Source organism: Castor canadensis, chromosome 12, assembly GCF_047511655.1.
Source record: "Castor canadensis chromosome 12, mCasCan1.hap1v2, whole genome shotgun sequence".
In the NCBI taxonomy this organism is placed as follows: Eukaryota; Metazoa; Chordata; class Mammalia; order Rodentia; family Castoridae; genus Castor; species Castor canadensis.
The window spans coordinates 32,888,055-32,910,757 of NC_133397.1; the positions used below are offsets into that span (position 1 = coordinate 32,888,055).

The window sequence follows — 22,703 nt, forward strand, 5'->3', positions numbered from 1 at the left end:
CTAGGTAGGCACTCTATCACTTGAGCCAGGCTTCCAGTCCTTTTTTAAACAGGTAAAGCAGCAGGGAATTTTAAGCAAATCAAAGACAGGTTTTTAACAAGGTATTTCAAAATAGCTTATGATGACACGTGCATCTTACTCTACTGTAAGAATATCATCATTACCTAGTAGATGCTTTCATACATATTCTGGCATGTGAGAGAAAGAGATTTCCTAGACCATTTCTAATAAATCTGTTTGTCTACTTATAATTCCTTATTATCAAAAAAAGAACTGACATTGACGGTAAATAATAAAAATCTTTGATGTACCTATTTAATTATAACAACTGTGCTTCTGATCTTTTTGGTTTTGATGTTCATTTTTTTCTATGCACATTAAACTTGATAGTTAAAAAAGATTAATTTTAATATTTTAAAAATTATTTTACAGTATCTAGTTGGCAGATAAAAAACACAACAGATTAGGGGCTGGCAGAACAGCTTAAGTAGTAGAACACCTGCCTTGCCAGCACAAAGACCTGAGTTCCAACCCCAGTACTGCCAAACTACAGTATAGGTTAGTCACTGTACAGGTAGTTTGTCATACTAAAATACATACCACTGTAATTGGATAAAGAGGATTCTGAATTGACAGCAGGAGAACTTTGTTGCCTCCTGATGGATCATCAGTATTTCCTGGTCTAGTGATTCTTTTACTTGTAGAATAGTTGAAAAAAGCTTGCTGACCAGCAATGTACACAGGTTCCTCTGCAGCAAAAGTCACACATTCTTTGGCACTATCTATGTTTTCAAATTCCACTAGAGCCTGTCGTTTAAACGGCATCATCATCACATAGCTGAAAAGAGAGATCAGGAGCAAAAATCAAATTTAACAAGTTCAATCAACATTACTTATTCTCAATCAAGTAAAAGCAGACTTTAATAAAAATGTGTCAGATCATAGAGATTAGTATTGTTTTCCACCTATATCCAATTAAGTAAATTCTGATCCAAATAAACTATAGTGTACCAGATAGATGCTACATGTTTAAAGCATATGACCCACAACTGAAAGCTTATCCATCTCAGGCACCAAATTTATTCTTTACTCTGGTACTGAAGATAAATAGAAATTATCAGAGACAAAACTCAACAGGTTAGTAGACAAAAGTCCTATTTAAAGCAGCACAAACACTGCTACCTCTCTTGAATTTTTCAAGTTAAGTAGCCGAAACAGTAACTAAGAACTGAACATACTTTTATTTATCTTATTAAAAAGAAAACCAAAGATAAATAGAAACAACCATAGACTGACCAACATTCATTTAAATAATATCCAAAATACCTTTTCCTCTTTTCTTTTTTGAGACAGGGTCTCACTATGTCACCCAGGCTGGTCTCAAACTCACTACACAGCCCAGTTAGCCTCAAACTATTGGTCCTCCTCCCTAAGCCTCCAGAGTGCTGGGATTATAGGTGTGCACCACCATACACAGCTGCAAAAATACTTTTAAATATTAAAGAATCCAAAGATATTCACTAGATTATGTTAATCATGGTTGCCTATGGGCAGGAGGATATTTACTTTTCATAATATATTCTTTTGAGGGAAATTTAATATACAAAATGAATGACAATTATGAAGAGAGGGGAAGAGAAATCACAACATGTAGCTCAGCATGGTTTTTATAATAGCAGAAGGACAGAGAAATCACATTAAGTCAGGTACTCAGTGATATCGCTGCCTCTCAACCAGGCATCCAGTATGCACTGCTTCACTTTAAAAATAAACAAATGCTAATGTATTAGTAAGAAACAGATCCTTCTGTTACACATTTCAGCTTCCCCATTTTTAAAACTTGAAGGGAATTGTGGCAAGTTCAAAGTAGGCAGGGTGCCTGACACACTGTAGGTCCTTAATAAAAGGTAACTATTATTGTTTTTCTACAGGCTTTGCCTTGTTCATCTTTATATCTTCAGAAGCTAGAAACAAGATCCTAGCACGAAGTAGGTAATCAATATTTGTTGGTGTGGTCTAGGTTTGTTAACTATCCCCACCCACATTATTCAAAATTACATAATGAAACAATAAGGCCTTGGATTTAAAGATTAATCAACCAAAAGTGTAAGATATAAATCTCCTAAGAAAAAACACTCCTTTTAGAAATAGGCTCCTCACTGAAGTTCCAAAGTCTCACATGGCCTGTGTTGGTGGTATAGTGGTGAGCATAGCTGCCTTCCAAAGTCTTCCATGTAGCTGGGAGCCAGTGGCTCACACCTATAATCCTAGCTATTTAGGAGGCTGAGATCAGGAGGATCAGAATGGTTTGAGGCCAGTCTGAATAGTTTGCAAAACCCCATCTCCAAAAAATAACCAAAGCAAAATGGCCTGGAGGTATGGCTTAAGTGACAGAGCACCTGCTTTGCCAGCACCTGCATGAAGCCTTGAGTTCAAACCCCAGTCCCACCAAAAATAAAAAGTCTTACTTAGGAAAAAAAGAAAACCCCAGAAACAGGTCTATGATAAAAGACATTCAAGAAGAGTACATGTTCTCTCACAACAACAAAAAAATTGCTTTAATATGAAAATCAAATTATCAAGTAAATATGTTAATGCCCTTTATAAACAGAAAAAAAAATTAAAGATACAAAAATAAGTACTTTACTGGCCTATAGAGACTTGGTCATAATAAAATTGCTTTCTGTAACTAACATAAGACACGAGCCAGAAGTACAAACTTAGAAGTAAAAATGTTTAACCAGAAAAGTGGCATCATATGACTACACAAAAGGATATACCCCCACCCAGCACAACAATAAAGGAAAATAAAATGAATATACAGAAGGAGAAAATTTAAATGGCACAGACATTTTTGCATTTGCATGTGCTTCAATTGGTACACAATTCTTAAAAAATGTTTAAAAAGCATTCATGTGAGAAAGAATGAAAGACCAGAGTACAGAATAAAGAAACAAAAAGTCTAAGGGTAATGAAGAGTTAATGCTTTCAATGACAGTTTGCAAAATGTTCACTAATTTTAAAATAAAAACACAGGAAGTAACAGAATCAGTGCACTAATTGGGTCCCAAAAGTTTTGTTTAAAACTGACATAGCTAATCACTAACCAACATCATCTCCTTAACAAAAGAAGGGAGAAGAGACATATATATTTTTAAGTATTCTTTTGATTTACTATACAAACATACCATTGAAAATAAAAGACAAAAAGGTAAAAATATTTTATTATCCCAACACAACCATTCTTAGCATCTTGTTATTCTGATGTTGCTATGTCCTAAATTTCCTGTTATTTCTCCTGAGCTTTCCTATGCTTCTAGTTTTTGGTATAAACACACTACTTCTTGAGTTACCTTTTCAATATGAACAGTTTCTATAAAGCTTCATAATCCCACAAATACCACTAAATAAATAATTAAATAAAAAAGGGAAAGAACCTATAAATACAACATTTTGTTGTAGGAGCACAACTCCTACTCCTGATTGGACTCTGTTAAGTTCTTTCAGATTCAACAGCAACCACCTTTTATTCAAGAATATTTCATTCAACTGAAACCCCTGTTATACTTACTTATGCCAATTAAGCTCTTAATTGTATGCTAAATTGTTCCAACTATTTTATGAATTTTTCCAAATCTGAAGGTAGAATGGTATGCTATGCAAATTAACTAAATGGCATTCATATATGGAAGACTTTACCATGGACTAAGAATCAATCTGGAATCTAAAACTAGATAGGCCATCCAGGAGCAGATCACTCAACAATTTAAATAGTTCTATTTTCTTAATCACCAACACTCACATCATGGTTCTAATTTACAGCAAAATATCAAAATTGTGGGGCTGGCCAAGTGGCTTAAGTGGTAGAGCACTTGCCTAGCAAACAAGGTCCACACACTTCAATACCCAGTACCACCCAAAAAAAAAAAAAAAGTCATAAATCATATACCCTTTAAAAAATTAATTTAAAAAAACCTAATATATAAGAAGATGAATAAACCAGAGACAGAGATACCCACCTCATTATAACTCCACAGATAAATACACCATTTATTAATCCTTAGAAGGTCCTAGATAATGGGGTTAATCCAGTGCTAATATGTAAAACGAATGGAGGACTAAGGAGTTGGCTTAACTATGTAACTCTTAAAAGAATTAACTCCCAAGATCCAGGCCAAATGACTGAGAATTGATAAATTAGTGATACTTCAACACATGGGTTTTACCCTCCCCATGTGGATACTCAATTTATACACCTAAGGATATACAGTCTCTAAGAGTGGCTTTTGGAAGTGTGTAAGTTGAGCATAAAAGGTTTAAGTCATTTCATCACTCAGTGAGGTCACCAAAGAAATTAATAAAATGATGCCACAATGGAAGGCTAATACTATTCCTCCCTGTTTAAAGAAATGATCCATTTCTGCTAGATAGCTCTAATTATCCCAATACTATGTATTTATGCATTGCCTTTTCAATACTCAAACTTTTTATAAAGTACTTTACTGAAAATGTTTAAAAAATTGAATCAGATTATTTTAGCAAATATATTTTTTTCTATTTAGCTTTTCAATTTGGTCTGTGCCCTAGATGCTTGTAATAAAAGCCATAAAACATATTCATCATGAAAAAAATAATAAAGCCAACTCTAGGTTAGCTATACAAAGAAGAGAGAAACAGCCAAACACTCCCCAAAAATAATTTAAAATTTTTTAGTGTCAGCTTTTGGCAGCATATTTACCTTTCTAATTATGTTTTCATTTAACTTTTTACATACAACATTGTCAAAGAGTAAATGGATCACAAAGCCACAAGAATAAACCTATGCATCACCCCAGGAAGGTAAAATAATAAGCTCAAGGCTGGGGATGGAGCTCAGTGGCAGACCACATTGTCTACCATTCACAAGGCACTGAGTTCAATCCCCAGCACTGGAAAAAATAATAAGCTTAAAAGTTTCTAAAGGTGGCATATGCTTACAATCCCAGGAAGCTGAGGCAGGAGGAACCAAAGTTCAAGCCCAGACTACAAGTCCCTGGCTAGCCTGAGTTGCCTAGCAAGACAAAATGATACAAAATGGGGGAAAAAAAAATTTCCCCAAAGAAATACAGTCACAGGCAAACTTAACATACCCAATTCTAAATATGAAGACTTAGAGCAATCAAGCAAGGCTTGTGCTACCATTCTGTTTTCAATTTGCTTGAAGTCTCTATTGTCCTTACCATATCGTCCCAAATTTTTCCAAAGCCTCCACAAGGTCTGCCTCCACCACAGATTCACAGAGCCCTCGAACGTGGACAACGGGTGAAACCGAAACTTTATGATGGCTTCCACCTGCCTCCTAGCAAGGAGAAAATAATTTCTAGTTAACTTTAAAAGTCTAAACTGCATCTTTTAGTAAATATTCAATTCTACATTAAAAGCAAACATTAAAAAAAAAAAAATCCCAAACCAAACTGCCATTCACAAGATAGCAAAAGGGACTGAGAATAAAATCAACTGAATGTTTGACTTGAAATTTTTAATTTCTAAAAAAAAAAGAACGTTAAAAAAAATACAAAAAAGTATTTTGTAACAACTTACTTTAATTTCAAGGAAATCTCAGAAAAAAATGCAGCAGATATAAAGGGCATGCTATGATTACAGATTAACACTCCTAATTTTACAGTTTTAACCTTAATATAAAGATTATGTGCATTTTCCTATATTATAAATTTATATCAAATTTTGTTCTTATTTAATTGGTTATCTAATCCTACTATAAATTAACTTGAAGTTATTCATTCATCAGTACACACGACTACTTATACTCAAAACTCCAAGCTCTCCTGGCTTCTATGCAGTATTGTGTATCTTTAGAAAGATCCAGCAGGATGTCTCAAAATTTAAATATACAATCTTAAAAGCTTATTTTAAAATATGTAAGAATTATTTTGAAAATGCAAATAGCTCTCATTTACTTTTAAGTCCTATTTAGACAGAGAGGCATATTTACAAATGTCCCAGGCACTTCTCTTGCAGCGCCACTTCAAAAACTCCCATGTACAATCTATGTATATACAAAAGATAAAGTATTTTTCTCCTACAAACGGCTAATCAGCAAGTGTTAATGTTTCACCCAAATTTTAAAATTAACTCGTTTTAGGCTATTTTTTAAGATTCACTAATTTTATTTTATTATACACACTTTTAAAGGAAAATGTAACAAATGGAGTGTCTTGCCAATAAAAAGTATGTCAGAGTTTAAAGAAAGAAACTGACTTAAATATAACACTCTTTAAGCAACACTGAGACTCTGTCTAGGTAAAACAATCAAATGTGTTCTGTCATCATTACATTCTTAACTACAACTAGAGGATAATAAAGCAGGAAGAGAATGCTAAACAATATCTAAATATATAAGAGCATATATCAAGTTTTACTCTATATACGATACAATTAAGACAGTCATTTCAGGCTGGCTCAGTGGCTCAAGTAGTAGAGTGCCTGCTAGCAAGTGCAAGGCCCTGAGTTCAAACCCCGCAGTACTGCCAAAAAGACAATCATTTCAAGCAGTTCTTAATAACCAAAGGTAGAATAAAAGGGCAACAGCAAACTGTATTGGCCTAGACTCTTTAAAAAGCTAGTATCAAAATATAGTGAAAGGAAGATTCTACATTAAGACTAAAGAGACACAACCAACCAAATGCAAAAGGTGAGCCTTCTTTTTTTAATAGATAAAAATTGCTATAGAAGACAGATGGACAACTAGATTTACCTAATAGAGTTATTACTGTCTTAAGAAAAAGTAGTGGTTATGTGAAAGAACATTCTCATTCTTAGGAAAGTTGGGATATTTAGGATGAACTATTATGATGTACACAACTTTCCAATCATTTAGTGGAAATAAAGTGTACAGATATAGGGATAAAACCCCAGACAGCAAAATGTTTAAAAAAAAATACTGAACCAATGTTAAGGGTACATGTAATTGCACATATTATATAATAAAAAGTTATAAACATTATTTTATTATATACTTATGATACAATACATACCTACAAAAATGGATGAAGAACAATGTAAAAAATACCCATGCGCACACTGCCTGCTTTCACAACATTACCAATCAACTGAGCACATTTCCCTTCTTCCTCTTCCCTTTCCAAGTAATCACTATCCTGAATACAGTATAAAAATATGACTATTTTTGAGAGTTACTTTTTTTTTTTTTTTTGGTGGCACTGGGGCTTGAACTCAGGGCCTCATGCTTCCTAGGCAGGCTCTCTACCACTTCAGCCATTCCACCAGCCCAAAAAATATGACTATTTTTGAAACTGGTCTTTCTCACAAAGAAGTGGATTACAGAACCAGTTGAAAAATCTATAAGTGAGTTATAGAACAAATTGAAAATTCCCTCAAAACATCTCATTTTCACATGTCAAAGTCATTCTCTGAAAGCTGGAAGGCACAGAAATGCTAATTATCCTGATGAAATCAATACATTGTACACAATGGTCACACTATACCCCACAAATATGTACAATCATGTATTAAGTAAAGTTTTTAAATAATTCACAAAAGAAAAAACAAAGATGTCAAATATAATAAACATGGTACTTGAGGGGAAGATGTGATTTTCTCAACCTCAAGGCAGAAAACACATCCCCTCACTCCTTGTATTTCCCTATTCTCACTCAAGAAATCTGCCATTCTTCAGTTTATCTACTTCGCTATTTTTCTCTATGTCCTCTGGGCTAGAGGTGCGGCTCAAATGGTAGAGTACCAGCTTAGCAAGCCAGAAGCCCTGAGTTCAATCCACAGTACTGTCAAAAAAAAAAAAAAAAAAGACAGGCTGGTAGAGTAGTTCAAATAGTAGATAGCCTGTTTAGCAGGCATGAGGCCCTGAGTTCAAACTCTGGTATCACCAAAAGAAAAAAAAAAAGCTAAATTATGTCCTTTAAAAAAAAAAAAAGGGTATATTATTAATTATACAAAGGGGTTTCATTATGGTATTTCTATACACACATAACAATGTATTTTGGTCAGATTCACACCCTTTATTATTTTCTTACCCCCTCATTTTTAAAGCAATTTTGTGGGTTTCATTGCTCTATTTTTGTACTTGCACATGAAGTACTTAGATCATATTCACCCTTGTCCTCTTTAACAAATTTTTGTTTTCATAGTTTGTTTTATTTAAAAAAAATTAAAACCCTAGGGTTGTTTCCAAATATAAAACTGATATTTATGTCTTTCCACAACCCTTCCAGCGTTTAGGTTTCTATCTTCCATGTCCTCCCCCCTCCCCACAAAATACCAACACTCCTCTTAAATCACTGTTTTCTCTTCCCTACTTGTTATGCACTGGTGACAAGAAATCTGAAATCATCTGTAGAGCCTCTTTTACCTACCCTACAATTAGGTATTTATTATTTATTTTGTAGTGCTAGGGACCAAACCCAGGGCCTTCGAATGCCAGGCAACACTCTACCACTGAGCTACACCCCCAGCTCCTTAAAGTATATTACATCTGCTTCCTAAACTGGTGGATATAAGTAGTATTTATCCCTATCAATATGCATAGTAACACTTTGGTCAGAACTTCTCCAGCTTAGGGAGTCATTTTTAAATCCTTTCTCATGTAGAAGTCCTCCCATTTCAAGTGTTTGTATTATCCTCTCTCAGTCTATTATTGCTGTTACTTACCAGATTGGAAACAATATTTCAGGTATATACTCAGCAAATGAAAGCATGTTTGCAATGTACATATACTTTGGCTAAAATCTCTTCTTTATGTAAATTGGGTCACCTATAAGGGAGGCATTTTTTTGGTTCTCACTACAGGTTCTAGCCCAGTCTCGTCATAGCCATTCTAAATACCAAGGCCCTAAAAGGCCATTTCAAAGACAAATTCTAATAATACCAATCATAAGTGCTAATTTTGACTGCTGGAGATTGAAGGGAGAGAAGCTCAATGCATTACAAATGAAGCTTCTATCTGAGAGGAATGAGAAGGGCACATTCAATACCTTTTCCTAGGCAAGGACTTAATTCTAACTTCACAAAGGTTAGGCACAACGTCCTTAAAGCTTTTTTGTTTTCCCCACACCTCCATGCACAACACATGCTCAATAGCCATTGAACAATTTATTCCACCTTCCTGTAAGATTTAAAAAGAACAATTTCAAATTCAATACTTCATTCTCTGGCACCAAACACCCACAGACCCACTGCCAAATGATAATCTAGCCTCTCTTTAACACCTACAAATGACAAGGAATAATACTAATTCATCAAATTCTTGGGGAATTCTTCATAACCTGCAATCAAAACTGTCTTCTGTAGTTTCCCATCCAAAATTGTTTTTGGAGTCAGACAGGTGTTTGAATCTTTGGACAATTAATTACTGACTCAATAATCTTGGGCTAGTTACACTTTACTTTTCTGGACCTTGGTTTCTGTTAACAAGACAAAAAAAAAAAAACCCAATTTTTTTTTTTTTTTTGCAGTACTAGGATTTGAACTCAGGGCTCCATGTTTGATAGGAAGGTGCTCTATCCCGAGAGCCACACCACCAATATAGCCCCACAAATTATCATAAATGGCTATATTAAATAATTGAAACATCATATACAAAATGTCAGGCACAGCGCTAGACACAGTTACTGAACAAATGTTCAATAAATGTTAGTTGACACCCCTATCTTATCTATATTTTCCTCTTCACATAATCTTATTATTTATAATTTTTTTTTTTTGGCAATACTAGGGTTTTGAACTCAGGGCCTTTACCATGTAAGCCATGCCTCAAAGTCTTTTTGCGTTAGTTATTTTTCCAAATACAGTCTGACATTTTGCCCAGGCTGGCCTGGACCGTTATCTTCCTGTTTACACTACTCATGCAGCTAACATGACAAGCACACACCACCACATTGAACTCACTGACTAAGATGGGGGTCTTGCTAAATTTCTGCCCTTGCTGGCGTGGAACTGAAATTCCTCCTGATATCCACCTCCTGAATAGCTGGGATTACAGGCATGAGACACCTCCTAGCATTGTAGTGATTTCTTAAATCACACCTAAAATTTGCCCATCAGGCTAAATGTCCTCTAGATTCTTTTGCCACTACTCTATTTATGACGTGGTGTCAAGTGCCTTCTCCCTCATGGTAATGTTTCTCTGGATACATTAGAATTTATTAATGTAGAACCAAGAAATGAGCACAGTAATTTCAGTCTGTGAAATTACCCGCTCCCTTACTTTAGGCACTTCATGTAGATCAAGGACAAAGTTTTAAGGGACAGATATAAATATTATTTTAAATCATACTACATTTAGAATTAATTTAATGTGGTTTTTTTTTATTAGGTCTTCTCTTTTTGAAGACACTATATAGCAGATCAAAATGTGGGCAACTCTTAATTTCCCTATCCAAAGCTTCTTCTTTTTCCCCTTATCCAAAGGTACATTTAACAACACAACAGAGCAAAGATTTAAAATAACCATGTAATTGGAATAACTTTAAAAAATAATTTTTACATTTTTTTGCTCATAAAGTAGAAATCATTTGATCTTAGCTACCCACAACTCCTTGCCCCTTCTTCTGGTTTAGAAAAAGGGGGCGGGAGGAACGTAAGGGGGATGTAGACCCATGGTAGAGACTTGCCTACCAAGTGTGAGGCCCTAGGTTCAATCCCCAATACCCTCTTCTCCACCCAAAAACAAAAACAAAAGAGGCCCTCTCAACTCCATATTATTCCACTTGTATTTTCAATCACACAATTATGTCTCTCCACCTCAAAGGTGCCCCAGAGTTGGAGCAAGAGGCTGATGATACAAGACAGGTGTGGTGGCTCGTGGAATTCCAAAACTTGGGGGGCTAAGGCAGGAAGACTGCAAGTTCAAGACCAGCCTGGGCTACACAGCAAGAGCCTGTCTCAAAAAAAAAAAAGGTGGATCAGAGTGTGAGATATATGGATACTTAGAACAAGAAGTGTACTTTATTTGTGAGTTTATAAAATCCTAAACCTTGGCTGGGCATGGTATCCAACACTTGTAATCCCAGCACTTGGGAGGCAGAGGCAGGAGAATCACTAGTTCAAGGCCAACCTGGGCTACATAGTGAGACTCTGTCTCAAGAAAAAAATCTAGACCTAGCTTTACTACTACATGGATAAAAGTAGAACTGAAATACAGAAAGAAATAGAATCAAATCCCTTATAATATCTAAAAATATCTGGATCCAGCCATGTCAGAAACTAATACCGTAATTCAGCTTTCCCAGTTACATGGGCCAGTAAATCCCCTACCACAACTCCATTTTAAGCTTTTAAGTTTTACTTAAGATCAAATGAGTGTTTACTGTGGCTGTAACTGCCAATCCTGAAAGTTGAATTCAATTTCATGGAGGAAAAAAAGGCAACAGATGATGTAAAACCACAGATCTCTAGATGTGAATGTTTTACTATTTTTTCCCTAACACTGAGAACAATACCTGACACATGGTAGGAGAGCAATCATTATTACTATTATTATTTGGAAGTACTGGGTACTGAACTCAGGGCCTCATGCTCGGAGGCATATCCAGAGTCCTTTCGCTTTTAGTTTGTTTTTCAGAGAAGGTCTCATGCTTTTGCCCAGGCAGGCCTGGGACTGCAATCCTATCTCCACCTCCTGAGTAGCTGGAATCACAGGCATGCACTGTGGTGCCTGGCATCAGTTTCTACTTTTTAATGAAATGAAACATCATAGAGCTGGGCACAGTGACTCAAGTCTCTAATCCTAGCACTTAGGTGGCAGAGATCAAGAGGATAACGGTTTGAGCCAGTTCAAGCAAATAGTTCAAGACCCCACACCTGAATGAATAGCTGTGCACAATGGCATGCACCTGTCATCCCAGCTACAGAGGGAAGCATAAATAGGAGGACAGTGGCCCAGGCCAGCCTGGAGAATAAGGTGAGACCCTGTTTCAAAACTAATTAAAGCAAAGGGGGTTGGGGTATGGCTCAAGTGGTAGAGCACTTGCCTAGCAAGTGGGAGGTTCTGAGTACAAGCCCCTAGTACAGCCAAAATAAGAAGTTATAGAGATCACAGAGTTCCAGAGAGTTTAAGTCAAAAAGTGTGTTGGAAACACAGCCAAGACAGCTGCATTAGTTTACAACTGGCTCTACTAACAGCTTTTTTCTTCTTCTTCAGTGCCGGGGACTGAAACCAGGGCCTTGCACATGCAAGGCATGCATTCTACCACTGAGGTACACTGCCAGCCCCAGCTCTTTACACTTTACAAACATGAACAGTCACTTGCTAAACCAAGATGACTTTTCAATTCTTTCCCCAAACTAGGCCTAAAATCCTCACTCTGCTGTAGCAGCTTAGCTAGAGACACAGGACACTGCTGTTATTCAAGCCTCAAAGCTCTAGCCCGTATTATCAGGGGGGGCACACATTTTTTTATTTCTATGCTTACTACTTCTAAACTTTTCCTACAGAAGCTAACAAAGTGATCTCATCCTATCTCCCATTCCATACCCATCCAACAAACCTTCATAATATCCAAGTCATTTCTGTAACTTATGCAATTATGATACTGTATCTTAAATTCAAACTACATTTTCTACATAGTGTATAATCCTTCATTTGGAAATCCCAGGAGCCACAATTTTATATTGCCATTTTACCATCCTGCAAGCTTACTTATTAAAAGTTGAGAAACTTAAATTTTCACCTCCTCAGCAAACAAATCACTTAATTTTTGTACAACTTTGTTCTGAGACACAATTTCACCATTCTGCCCAACATGGAGACTTGAACTCATAGACTCAAGCCATCCTCCTGCTTCAGCCTCTAGGAGTAGCTGGTACTACCTAACAGCTTCAGGTAAAGAAACATGTATACTTCAACTTTCACATTTTATAAACTAAGAGAGCCCATCATAGTTAAATGACTTTCTCAAGGTCACATATATTGTATGCTAAAACTACACTCAAGACCTTCCTCACTACCCCAAGCCCTTGCTCAGTGCTATTTCCACTGTGTCATACAATTTACTTTGACATATTAGTTATGTATTATTTTTTTCCTAACATCTCAAATAGTACTACTGGTTTAATGCTTTATCTGTTTTCTCAAAAAGTTTTTTTATAAACTGACTTAAGTATCTTTCCAAGACACTTTAAAGACATTTCATTGTGTGGCACAAAAATCCACCCAAGACTTTTGACAAAAAGGTATACTGAGTGTTACCTCAGCATGAGTTATAATAGCCTATTTCCAACTTTCACAACAGAGTTGGTTTTGAACCGAAACGTCCTAAGAAAAGCACTTCCTTTCCTCACACTTCCAAAGTACATTCTGAGTAGTTCAAATACCTAGGCACAAAAACCAGAAGTACCAGCTAAGTGTAACTATCTTACTAAATCTAGGAAGAGGAAAAGTTCTTTTTTAAAATGTGCTGCAACCTTACCCATCACATTTTCATATTTAAAAACTAACACTGAGGCCTACTGACCAGAGAGTATTTTACATAAAAATTCAAACAAAAGCTTTTTTTAAAAAGGCTTTCAAGTTGCCTTTAATACAAAGATGAATATATGTGTACAGCTAACAGTGAATATTATGCGTACAACTTCGTAAACTTCGGTTAAAGTTTGCTGAATTAATCACACTTCAAACGTATCAAATGTTTAAAAGAACACCCAAGTGCACGAAGATAACTGAAGTGCACCAAGAAAGGGCAACAACGTCTGGGTCGCTTCGTTTCCCTAAAGCCTCCATCCGACTGAAGCTGAGTGCCAGCTGTAGATAATAAAATGGTTTTCACATTCCTTCTATTTCCAGCTACCCCTTCTCAAGAAAGACAAGGCTCTAGGAATTTGTTTCACGCAGCCCCGACTTCAGTTCCTCCCTTCGTGGGGCAAATGAAGAACGGAATTGGAAGATGTGCTTTAGTTCAAAGTGCTAACACCTGCCAACACATTTTTTTTATTTTTTGGAAATCAAGAGGTTAAAAACTCTACAGAGCTATCATCACAAAACTGGGTAGCCCTGCAGACATGCCGTGCCTGCAAAGGTTAAAAAAGAAAAAAAAAATGTTTTAATAAACATTCAGTGGAAGTAGGGCGCACCGCGTTGGGGCACATCTGTCATTTAGTTTCCCTCCCTCCGTTGCGGGTGCCCAGCGCGGGGATGCAGCGGGGCCGAGGGCGCGGGTGGTCCACGCCGGCCTCACGAGTTCAACTAACAAAGAGTGAATCGCGCCCGAGCCCCCCGCGGCGGAAGCGACGCCTCCCCGCGCCCCGCCCCGCCCCGCGACCCTCCCCAAGTTCAGGGCCCGGCGGCGGACAGACTCGCGGTGAGGCCTGAGCCGGGGCTGGAGTCGGGTTCGCGATCGGGATGCGAGAAACAGATCGGGGCGACATCCCAAGTCCTCCCCCCCACCCCCACTTCCCCCCGGTCAAAGCCCCGCCGCCGGGCCCCACTTGCCCGGGAGCCTCCAGGCACCGCGGACGCTGCGCCGCGCTTTGTTACCGGCTGGGAGAAGCTCCGGCCGCCGCCACCACCGCCACCGCTGTCGCTCCCGCCCCGGGGCGTCGCTTCCCGACGGTTCTCGCCCTCCTCCGCCGAGTATTCAATCTCCCCCTCCTCGGTCTTGAGGCGCTTGGCCTGGCTCTCGTACTCCCGGTCCTCCTCGTACGTCTCCCTGGGGGAGGAGGAGGACGAGGACATGGCGGCGGCCGGAGGGACCGGCGGGCAGGCGGTGGGGGTGGCGTGGGGTGCGGGCCTCAGATGCCGCCGGCCAGTCCCCGCCGCGTGCAGCGCCTCTTCTGCAAAGGTCTGCGCGGCCGCACCGTCCGCGGGGGCGCGCGCGTCCTAGGGCCGGTGGCGGAGAGCCCGTCTGGGCTAAGGGGGCGCCCCGGGGGAAGGCTCCGGAGCGGCCGCTCCCCTTTATTACCGAGCCCACATCCAGCCTCTTTCCTCCTCTGGCGTCTCCACTCCCAGCCCAGGCGGGGGTGGGGGGTGGGGGGGAAAGAAGCGAATCTAAGGATGGGGACGCGACCGTGGCTTCCGGTCTTCCCTCCTCCCCTAATCCGTTCCCCACCGCTCAGGCCGAGCCTCCGCCCCGCCTTTGCTGCCGCCGTGCAGGATCGAATCCAGCTGCAGCCCGCGGGAAGCGCCTCCCTCCCCCTCCAGTCAGGGGTCCCGCTCTCTATTGGCAGAAGGGAAAGTCGTCCTGGCTTCCAATTGGCTGAAAAGGCTGTTCCTCAACAGATTGCCTGCTCCTGGCCTCGCCTCGCTCCCTGCGCCTTGTGAACTCGACGCCAGCCTGCGAGTCCAGGCGGCGCAACGCCCGCCGCGCGCTGCTTTGCAGCCGTTGCAGCCCCGCGGCGGTTGGCCGTAGGGTCTCACCCGAGGCAGGACCCTGAATGCACAGGTTCAAGCGATCAAGCGCGCCGTGGGGCCAGGGCTGTGGGTGTTAACCACCCTCCCGCTGATTTAAATGGTTTTATTACTTCCCTTCTTAAAAAGAGGATGAGAAAACCCTCTACAGTCCCTGCAGACACAAATCGCACAGTCCTAAAACTGCAGGGGATGCGTGGCGGGAGAGAGCTTGGACCCATGAATGCATCCGTCCCCGGTGTTGTGTGCAAAATCTGATAGAGCGGGTGGACTTCCCGCGCCGCTAACTGGACACTGGAACAGAGCTGTCAAGGTTTCCTGGGAGCCCTCGAGGTGCCAGGCTCGGGAGACCTCCGCACATGCGCACTCCAGGCCGGCCGGGTGGGTTGTCACCTGGACCCCTCCTACTTACGAAATGCTTGTCTAGTCCCTGCTCGGGTTAAATATGCCCTCGACCTTCATAGCAAACCCCATTCTCTCTGTTCTGGATGATCTATTTCATTTCATCATTTATTTTTGAAAGATGTGAAACTCAGAATTCTGTTTTTTTTATCCTTCAGCCCACAACTCACTTCCTCTGGAGTCCTAAGGACTCTTGTAAGCTTTGGGTTGCTTCCCCCGCCCCCCCACTCCTCTTGAGATGGTCTGTTTTCAAACGTAGCAGCACTTACGGATAGGAACTGCTCTTTTCATCTTTGTAAACTCAGTTCCTGTACAGTCTCCCGACAAGTTAGGTGACTGCCAGGGCTGAATGAGTGGCCCTTGGTAAAAAGACTCAATATGGCTTTCAGGAGAAAAACTGGCAAATCTAAGGCAATCTAACTGCCTGTTACTTAACCCTTGGAGGACTGCCTGAGATCAGAAGTTGTCCCTGTCCCTCAGCCCCAAATGTGGCTCTTCTATTCCTATCAGTGTGGGATGTCTCCTCCTCCAGACTAGTAGCTTTTTCTAAAGTTGTTTCCTCTCCAAACTATTTTTATTTATTGCTGATAGTGCTTTAACACACACGGTTTTGTACTTTATAATTTACATGGCTTGTCGTTTTAAAATCCAAGTTTTCCTCTCAACTGTACAGCTATAATCAAATTTGCATGCGGCTGTTGGTGTACACTGACAAAATAGAACTAAAAAGCAATTATAAATTTATTTTTAAAATTCACATAAATAGAAGTGGACAGAAGAAATATCAAAGAGCTGCAAAGCTGACTACAGATAAGGAAATGTCTGGGCAAAGTGCTACAATAGCTTAGGAAAGTAAATAGCAATAAAGGAAACAATTCTACAATTCTGTTTGAAATCCATTCTGTGAGATTCATGTGTCCCCTACCACATTCAGAATGCAAAGACATTGCCCAGCCAGGAAAGCCCGAAGACAAAGAGGGTCAAAAATCTTAGGCCTACAAAACACGGGTTATCTTTAGCATTTGTCATTCTTTTTATAGTAAGTTCAGCATCAAAGACTAGGAAAGAAGGATGAGTGAGTTGTCACTTCTTTCATAGGGTGAGGTGGGCTGTTCCAAGATATTTTTATTTTGCTCAAATTAAAAGACAGAAGGCAGGGGGCGTAGCTCAGTGGTAGTGTGTGCAAATCCCTGGGTTCAATCCCCAACACCAAAATAAAATTAAAAATTTTAAAAGAAGAATTATGAGCTTAAAACTTTGAATTATTTTTCTTTAAGAGAAACAAAATGCTAGAATGTGTTGTGAAATAATTGGAAGTGATCAGTGGCGTATATCTTTTTGTTGGTAAATATTAACCACTTGTTAATTTGCATGTTATATAAAATATCCATGTTTTATCTGTTTTCATATGCAAGGTGATTTTTTTTGTGTGGTATTGGGACTTGAACTCATGGCCTCTACCTCTTGAGCCATGCCTCCAACCCAGCAAGGTGAATTTAGTTTTATAAATTCTGTTCCCCACCACCACTTATGGATTTATGAGACCTTATGCAAACTTCCTAAATATTTCTTGTGATGGCAAAAAATATTTTCAATTCTCAAAGCCCTCCATTTCAACCTATGAATTATACCAAGTTTAAAATGCAACTCTACAATAATCGGTCAGAAAACCTAGACTTGCCAAACATAGCTGCTGAACTCAGCATTCACTTACGGTGGGTAGGAGTCAATACGTAGCAGAAGTAAATTTATTCTTCATTTAACAGCTCAAATCAAACTGTTAAAAAACACTGAAGAAGTAAAACAGAGAAAGCATTTTTACAGGTCATCAGACAGTTCTTTCACCCATGGATAATATTCACACATAAAGAAATTATTCAGTCAGTGGCAGTATGTTATTTGATAAGAAAGGTGCTAGCTAGCTTATCACTATACCCTGAAAAGAGCTCAACAGGAAGGTCACAAATTCTATATGATTTGACTTAGATGAGACAAAGAAATTATACACTGCTCAGTAGCCAGAAATAGCTTAAAATGGAAAACAACCCTAAATGCCATGACTATCTAGAATCTTTTGTGCATTATAGCCTCCAACCTTGGGCTAATTTTCTGAGTGCTTAATTAGATTGGCTGCTGTTGAGGAGGGCAGTAATCAAGAACTTTGCTAGACTGGGAGAGAGACCTAGGGAAACTGATAGTTAAGGTTCTTCATAACCTTTCCCCAAATTGTGCTTGTAATTTTAAATTTTATTACTGACCTATGTAAACTATAAGACATTGTACAAGGTGATAGGGTACTAGAAAAGTAAATGAGCTGGTCCCTGACTTCTCAAAGCTTGCAATCAAGTTGAAGAAACAAGGCACATACCCAAGGGACATATATATAATAATACATATGCAATAATAATAACAACAACTACTTATAATGTGCTAACCAGTAATGTCAATAATCACAGCCATGTCAATAAATTCTGGTACAAGCCCTCTGTCAGAGATAGTATTACTACTCCGTCCATTATACAATTAAAGAGACAGTTTAGGAAAGGCCAAGAAACCTGCCTTAGAGCTGCAGTTAGAAAGCTACAAAACTATCACTGGACCCCAAGCAAGCTGATTTCAAAACCAGGACTCTCTATCATAAGAATGATGATTTAATTATTGTGTTTGTTGCTACCATGTACATGTAGACATTTATAGGCACTTATCATGGTACTAATTCATCCCCAAATTTCTACCAATAGTAGTAGTAATTCTGGGATGTGGCAAGTAGATTACACTTTTCACCATTTTCATTTGTATGAAAAAATTCAATTCACCTCCATAGGAAATTAAAGCCATAATACACTAGTATTAATATTTTCATTTAATTTCTATATAAAAAGCAGTTACATGAGAAGTGTCACCATTTTCTGACAGATAACATAATTTGAATTAGAGATGAAAATTATGAGTTTCTCAGACCCAAACTCAATTTCCTGCCTCAAGTCCTGTAAAAGTCAATTAAAAATTTCATGCACACTTTCCTGTGAGCCACATTTCCAAAGGATTAGAGCTCTACAGGTGTGTTATGATTGGTGATACCACGTGTTTAGCATGAAATCCAGCTGTTCAGAAACACACTAATTATTTCTATGAAATTTTGTTAACACTATTTCTGATGAAACCACTTTTGTTGTTTGATAGAAATCACCAAGAAAGTGTACTGCAGCTCTGTCTCACTTTTTATTCACCCCACCTTTGGTTAGTAATGGTGAAAACCCACTGTTCCAGGAGGATGCACCCTGCCGGAAGTGCCTAGACCACTATTAGCTCCTAGTGCAGCCAAGTGTAACCACAGTGGAATACCCTTTCAGGAGCTATCGTGCACATCTGTTTGGGGACCCCAGGTTCCACGATGTTTGGCCTCTTTTAAAAATTGTGGTCAATCTGCAAAAATCATGCAGTTCAACCTTAGAGGTTCTTTCTCATACACCATGTAATGACAGGTGAAATTTAACTTTAGGTTTCTGTTATAGCCACTAATCCTCGGTCTTAGAAATATTTAAATTATTTTCACTTTCTCTCTGTTGAATGTACCAATTTTTTTTTTCCACTTCGGTAGGACTAGGGTTTGAACTCCACTTCACGCTTGCAAAGCAGGCACTCTATCACTTGAGACATACCTCCAGCCCTTTACTTTCTTTCTGTCACATGTGAATTGATAATGCTTTAGATGTTTTAAAAAAACAGCTTAATAACCAGGTATGGTGGTTCATTTCTGGAATCCCAGCACTCAGGAGTAGAGGCAGGAGGATTGTGAGTTCAAGGCCAGCCTGGGCTAGGACTTTGTCTTAAATAACAACAAAAAACATAACCTAGGATTTTTAGAGCTCAATTTTTTTGACCCTTACTGTCTTTAGCTTTCCGGCAGGGTCATGTTTTTGCATATGGCAGGACACCGTTTAAATGGAACAGAACCTGCTGTATTTTAAACAGAATTATATCATTGTTTCCATTTTGCTTTCCCACACCACTGTAGCACTTTCCTCATCCTTGCCCCTGATACCAAAAAGTTTCTAGGCCATCTTTACTTTAAAACCGAAAAAGTTCTTTATTCACCTATGCTTTCCTTGATAACCACAACTCAGTTATTAGCTTTTGGCCTCTACCTGTGCTGTCTGATATAGAGGACCACAGGTCATATGCACTATTTAAATGTAATTAAGTAAATGGAAATTAAAATTTTAAATTCAATGTCTAAATCACAATAGGTACATTTGAAGTAATCAAGAGACACATGTACCAGTGGTAACCATTTTGGACTGGACTATAGCACAGGGAATGGCTGTATGTTACTCATTTTGTAGATGACGAAGACAACATTGCACTGACTAGATGTCTGTTAATCTAAATTAACCTTCTCTCCCTTTGATTCAAGAAAAAGGAACATGTGAAACAAAGGATGTGAACTTTGCAAATTATGTCCGTGTAGTTATATCAAAGACTGATCTATAATTTACTCCCCACCCATATTTGAAAAGACATCATTTCAAAATACAATTCCAGCTTTCAAATAACTAAACAGATATGGCTTCTTTTGTGCACCGGTTGTATCAAAATGTGTATGATTTGAATTTGTAAGTCAACTAATTGTAATAAGCATAAGAGAGGCATTTAGAAGATTTTCTATTGTGAATATTTTCAAAAGTAAAAATTCCTTTACAAGGGCACAGTATGCTCAGGGAAGGAAGCTACCAAAAGAGGAAAGAAGGGTGAAGAAATCACATCATCAAAGAAAAAAATTCACCTACTTCACAACTTTAAAAGATTCTGCTCAGTGTTGTAAATAAAGAAGGAAGATTGCCAAACAGCTTCCAGAATACCACGCCTCAGTCTTAAAGACTCAACTATAAGACCAAAAATAATGAGTCAAAGAAGGCAAATTATCTAGAAACAAAGTGAACTGAAGTACCAGGTCTCTATCAATTGCTGTTTATTTACTTTCTTACATTTTGGGGGGACCTATTTGTGACATGCCAGGAATCAGAGTGCAGTATCGAGGAAGATAGGATTCTTAATCCAGCTGACATCACTGATACCTTGTGAAAGAATTGATTTTCATCCATAGACCCCCACAGTTATAAACTCAGTTCCCGCATTTCAGTAATAAAGACTCCTCAACAGTTGCCCACCCAGCTAGAAACTACATTTCCCAGCCTCTCTCTCAGCTAGGTGAGGTCACAAAGTTCTTGCCAATGGAAAATGTACAGAAAAGATGGTACATTTGTACTATTAGCTTGAATAAAACTGTTTGCCATCCATGTCTTTCTCCTTTCTACATGCTGGAATAGAGATGCCATGCACAACACTGTAAGGGATAGCAGAGCCACAAGACTGAATCATCCAGGTACCTGTACAATTTTTGTGGAGTAAAACTACATCTCACCTGAACCACATACTTCCATACTGTTTCATGAGGGAGACAAACTTCTATTTTGCTTACGTACCTTATTTTGGTATCTCTTGGTTATGATGGCTGTTAGCCTTTACCGAATATATCTATAGTAACCCTCCTGGGAGGGGAACCAGTTGCTGGAAACCACAGCTTGATTTCTATATTCTCTTTTATACATTTCAGTTTTTGTACCCCCTGTACCACAGTAATATGATAATAAAATTTTTTTAAAAAAGAAAATACATTGACCAATCTTTAATTTGTTAATGCCTTTGAGTCTCTGTTAAACAAAAATCAATATTATCTTCCTAGAGGATATTTTTTCACCCTGACTTGAGAGTTCAAGACTTAGCAGATATTTCTAACAGAGTCTGATAGCAAAAGCAATAATCTTTACATAACCAAGTAAAAAAATGACTATAAGAATCAATTGCAGGCCAGGCATGATAGTGCACACCCATAATCTCAGCACTCAGGAGGCAGAGGCAGGAGGATAGGGAGTTCAAGGCCAGGCTGGCTAAATAGCAAGACCCTGTCCCAAAAAAATAACAAAACAAAACAAATGAATCAATTGCAGCATAGTGATTTTATGGAAACTCAAAGCTTTCGATGCTGTCATCTGTCCCCATGAAGTCAGTTATATTCAGTTAGTCACTTCATGTGTTTCTGCTACTACCCCTCTGTCCATTGATCAAACACCCATATGTTTTCAACCTGACCTCATAGTAGACACTGATCTAAAAAAGAATAAGACATAGTCACAACCCCTGTCCATGTCCATGACAAGTGCTCATATCTTAAAAGAAGGTTCAGGCAATACTTATACCTTCCCCCCTCTCAGTCTTATGTGAGATTTCAAACGTAGTAACATAAATGAGGGTAAAGAGATATTCTTCCCATGCCTGCAATCATTCTGTCTACTCAAAAAGCTTAAAGTGTCAGCTGTAATCCTCCCTGTCACCATTATTTCCCACTTATAAAATGATAGCTTTAGAAACTATACTCAAAGGCAGACTTTGCTTGATAAACTACTTACAATGAATGTGTAACTTTGGCAACCAAAGTTAATGTTTATAAAGCCTCTGCTATACAAATATAAGATCCATAGAAATAATAATAATAACCTTTGTCAAAATAATTTTACTTAGAAGAATTTAAGTTTAATCCAAAGTATTATAGAAACCATAAATATAGAGGTAGTCATCACACTAACTATGACATCTAAGAGTAGGAAAAACATTAGATAAATTGATTGTTAACTAGATGAACTATGGGATAATTATAAGAATCTTGTGCCAATAAAAATATTACTTAATGGGAAATTTTTAATATTGAAATCAAAGAAATGGAATTTTTATTTAAGGTATAAGTGATGATAAAACGAGGTTAAAAATGTGCAATCATAACAGGCTGAGAGTGCAGGCATTTAAAGTTTACAGTAGTGAAGTTCCCTGTGACTTTTTTTATTTCAATGTGTTCTACTGTCCTTTT

General features: G+C 38.5%; 1 protein-coding gene across 4 annotated transcripts in view; it reads right to left on the reverse strand.

Annotated features, from left to right (window-relative positions):
• Hnrnpll (heterogeneous nuclear ribonucleoprotein L like) overlaps positions 1–15,119 on the reverse strand; it is a 39,253-nt gene extending 24,134 nt beyond the window's left edge. The window contains exons 1-3 of one of the 4 annotated variants that reach the window (XM_074049532.1): positions 14,462–15,119; positions 5,220–5,338; positions 601–838 (exon numbers count right to left, since the gene is read on the reverse strand). In XM_074049532.1, the coding sequence (XP_073905633.1) occupies positions 601–838; positions 5,220–5,338; positions 14,462–14,704 (600 nt within the window). In that variant the 5' untranslated portion in view covers positions 14,705–15,119. The remainder of the gene's footprint in view (positions 1–600; positions 839–5,219; positions 5,339–14,461) is intronic. The other 3 variants (XM_074049530.1, XM_074049533.1, XM_074049531.1) reach the window with 3 other exon arrangements.
• Between the last annotated feature and the right edge of the window lie 7,584 nt (positions 15,120–22,703).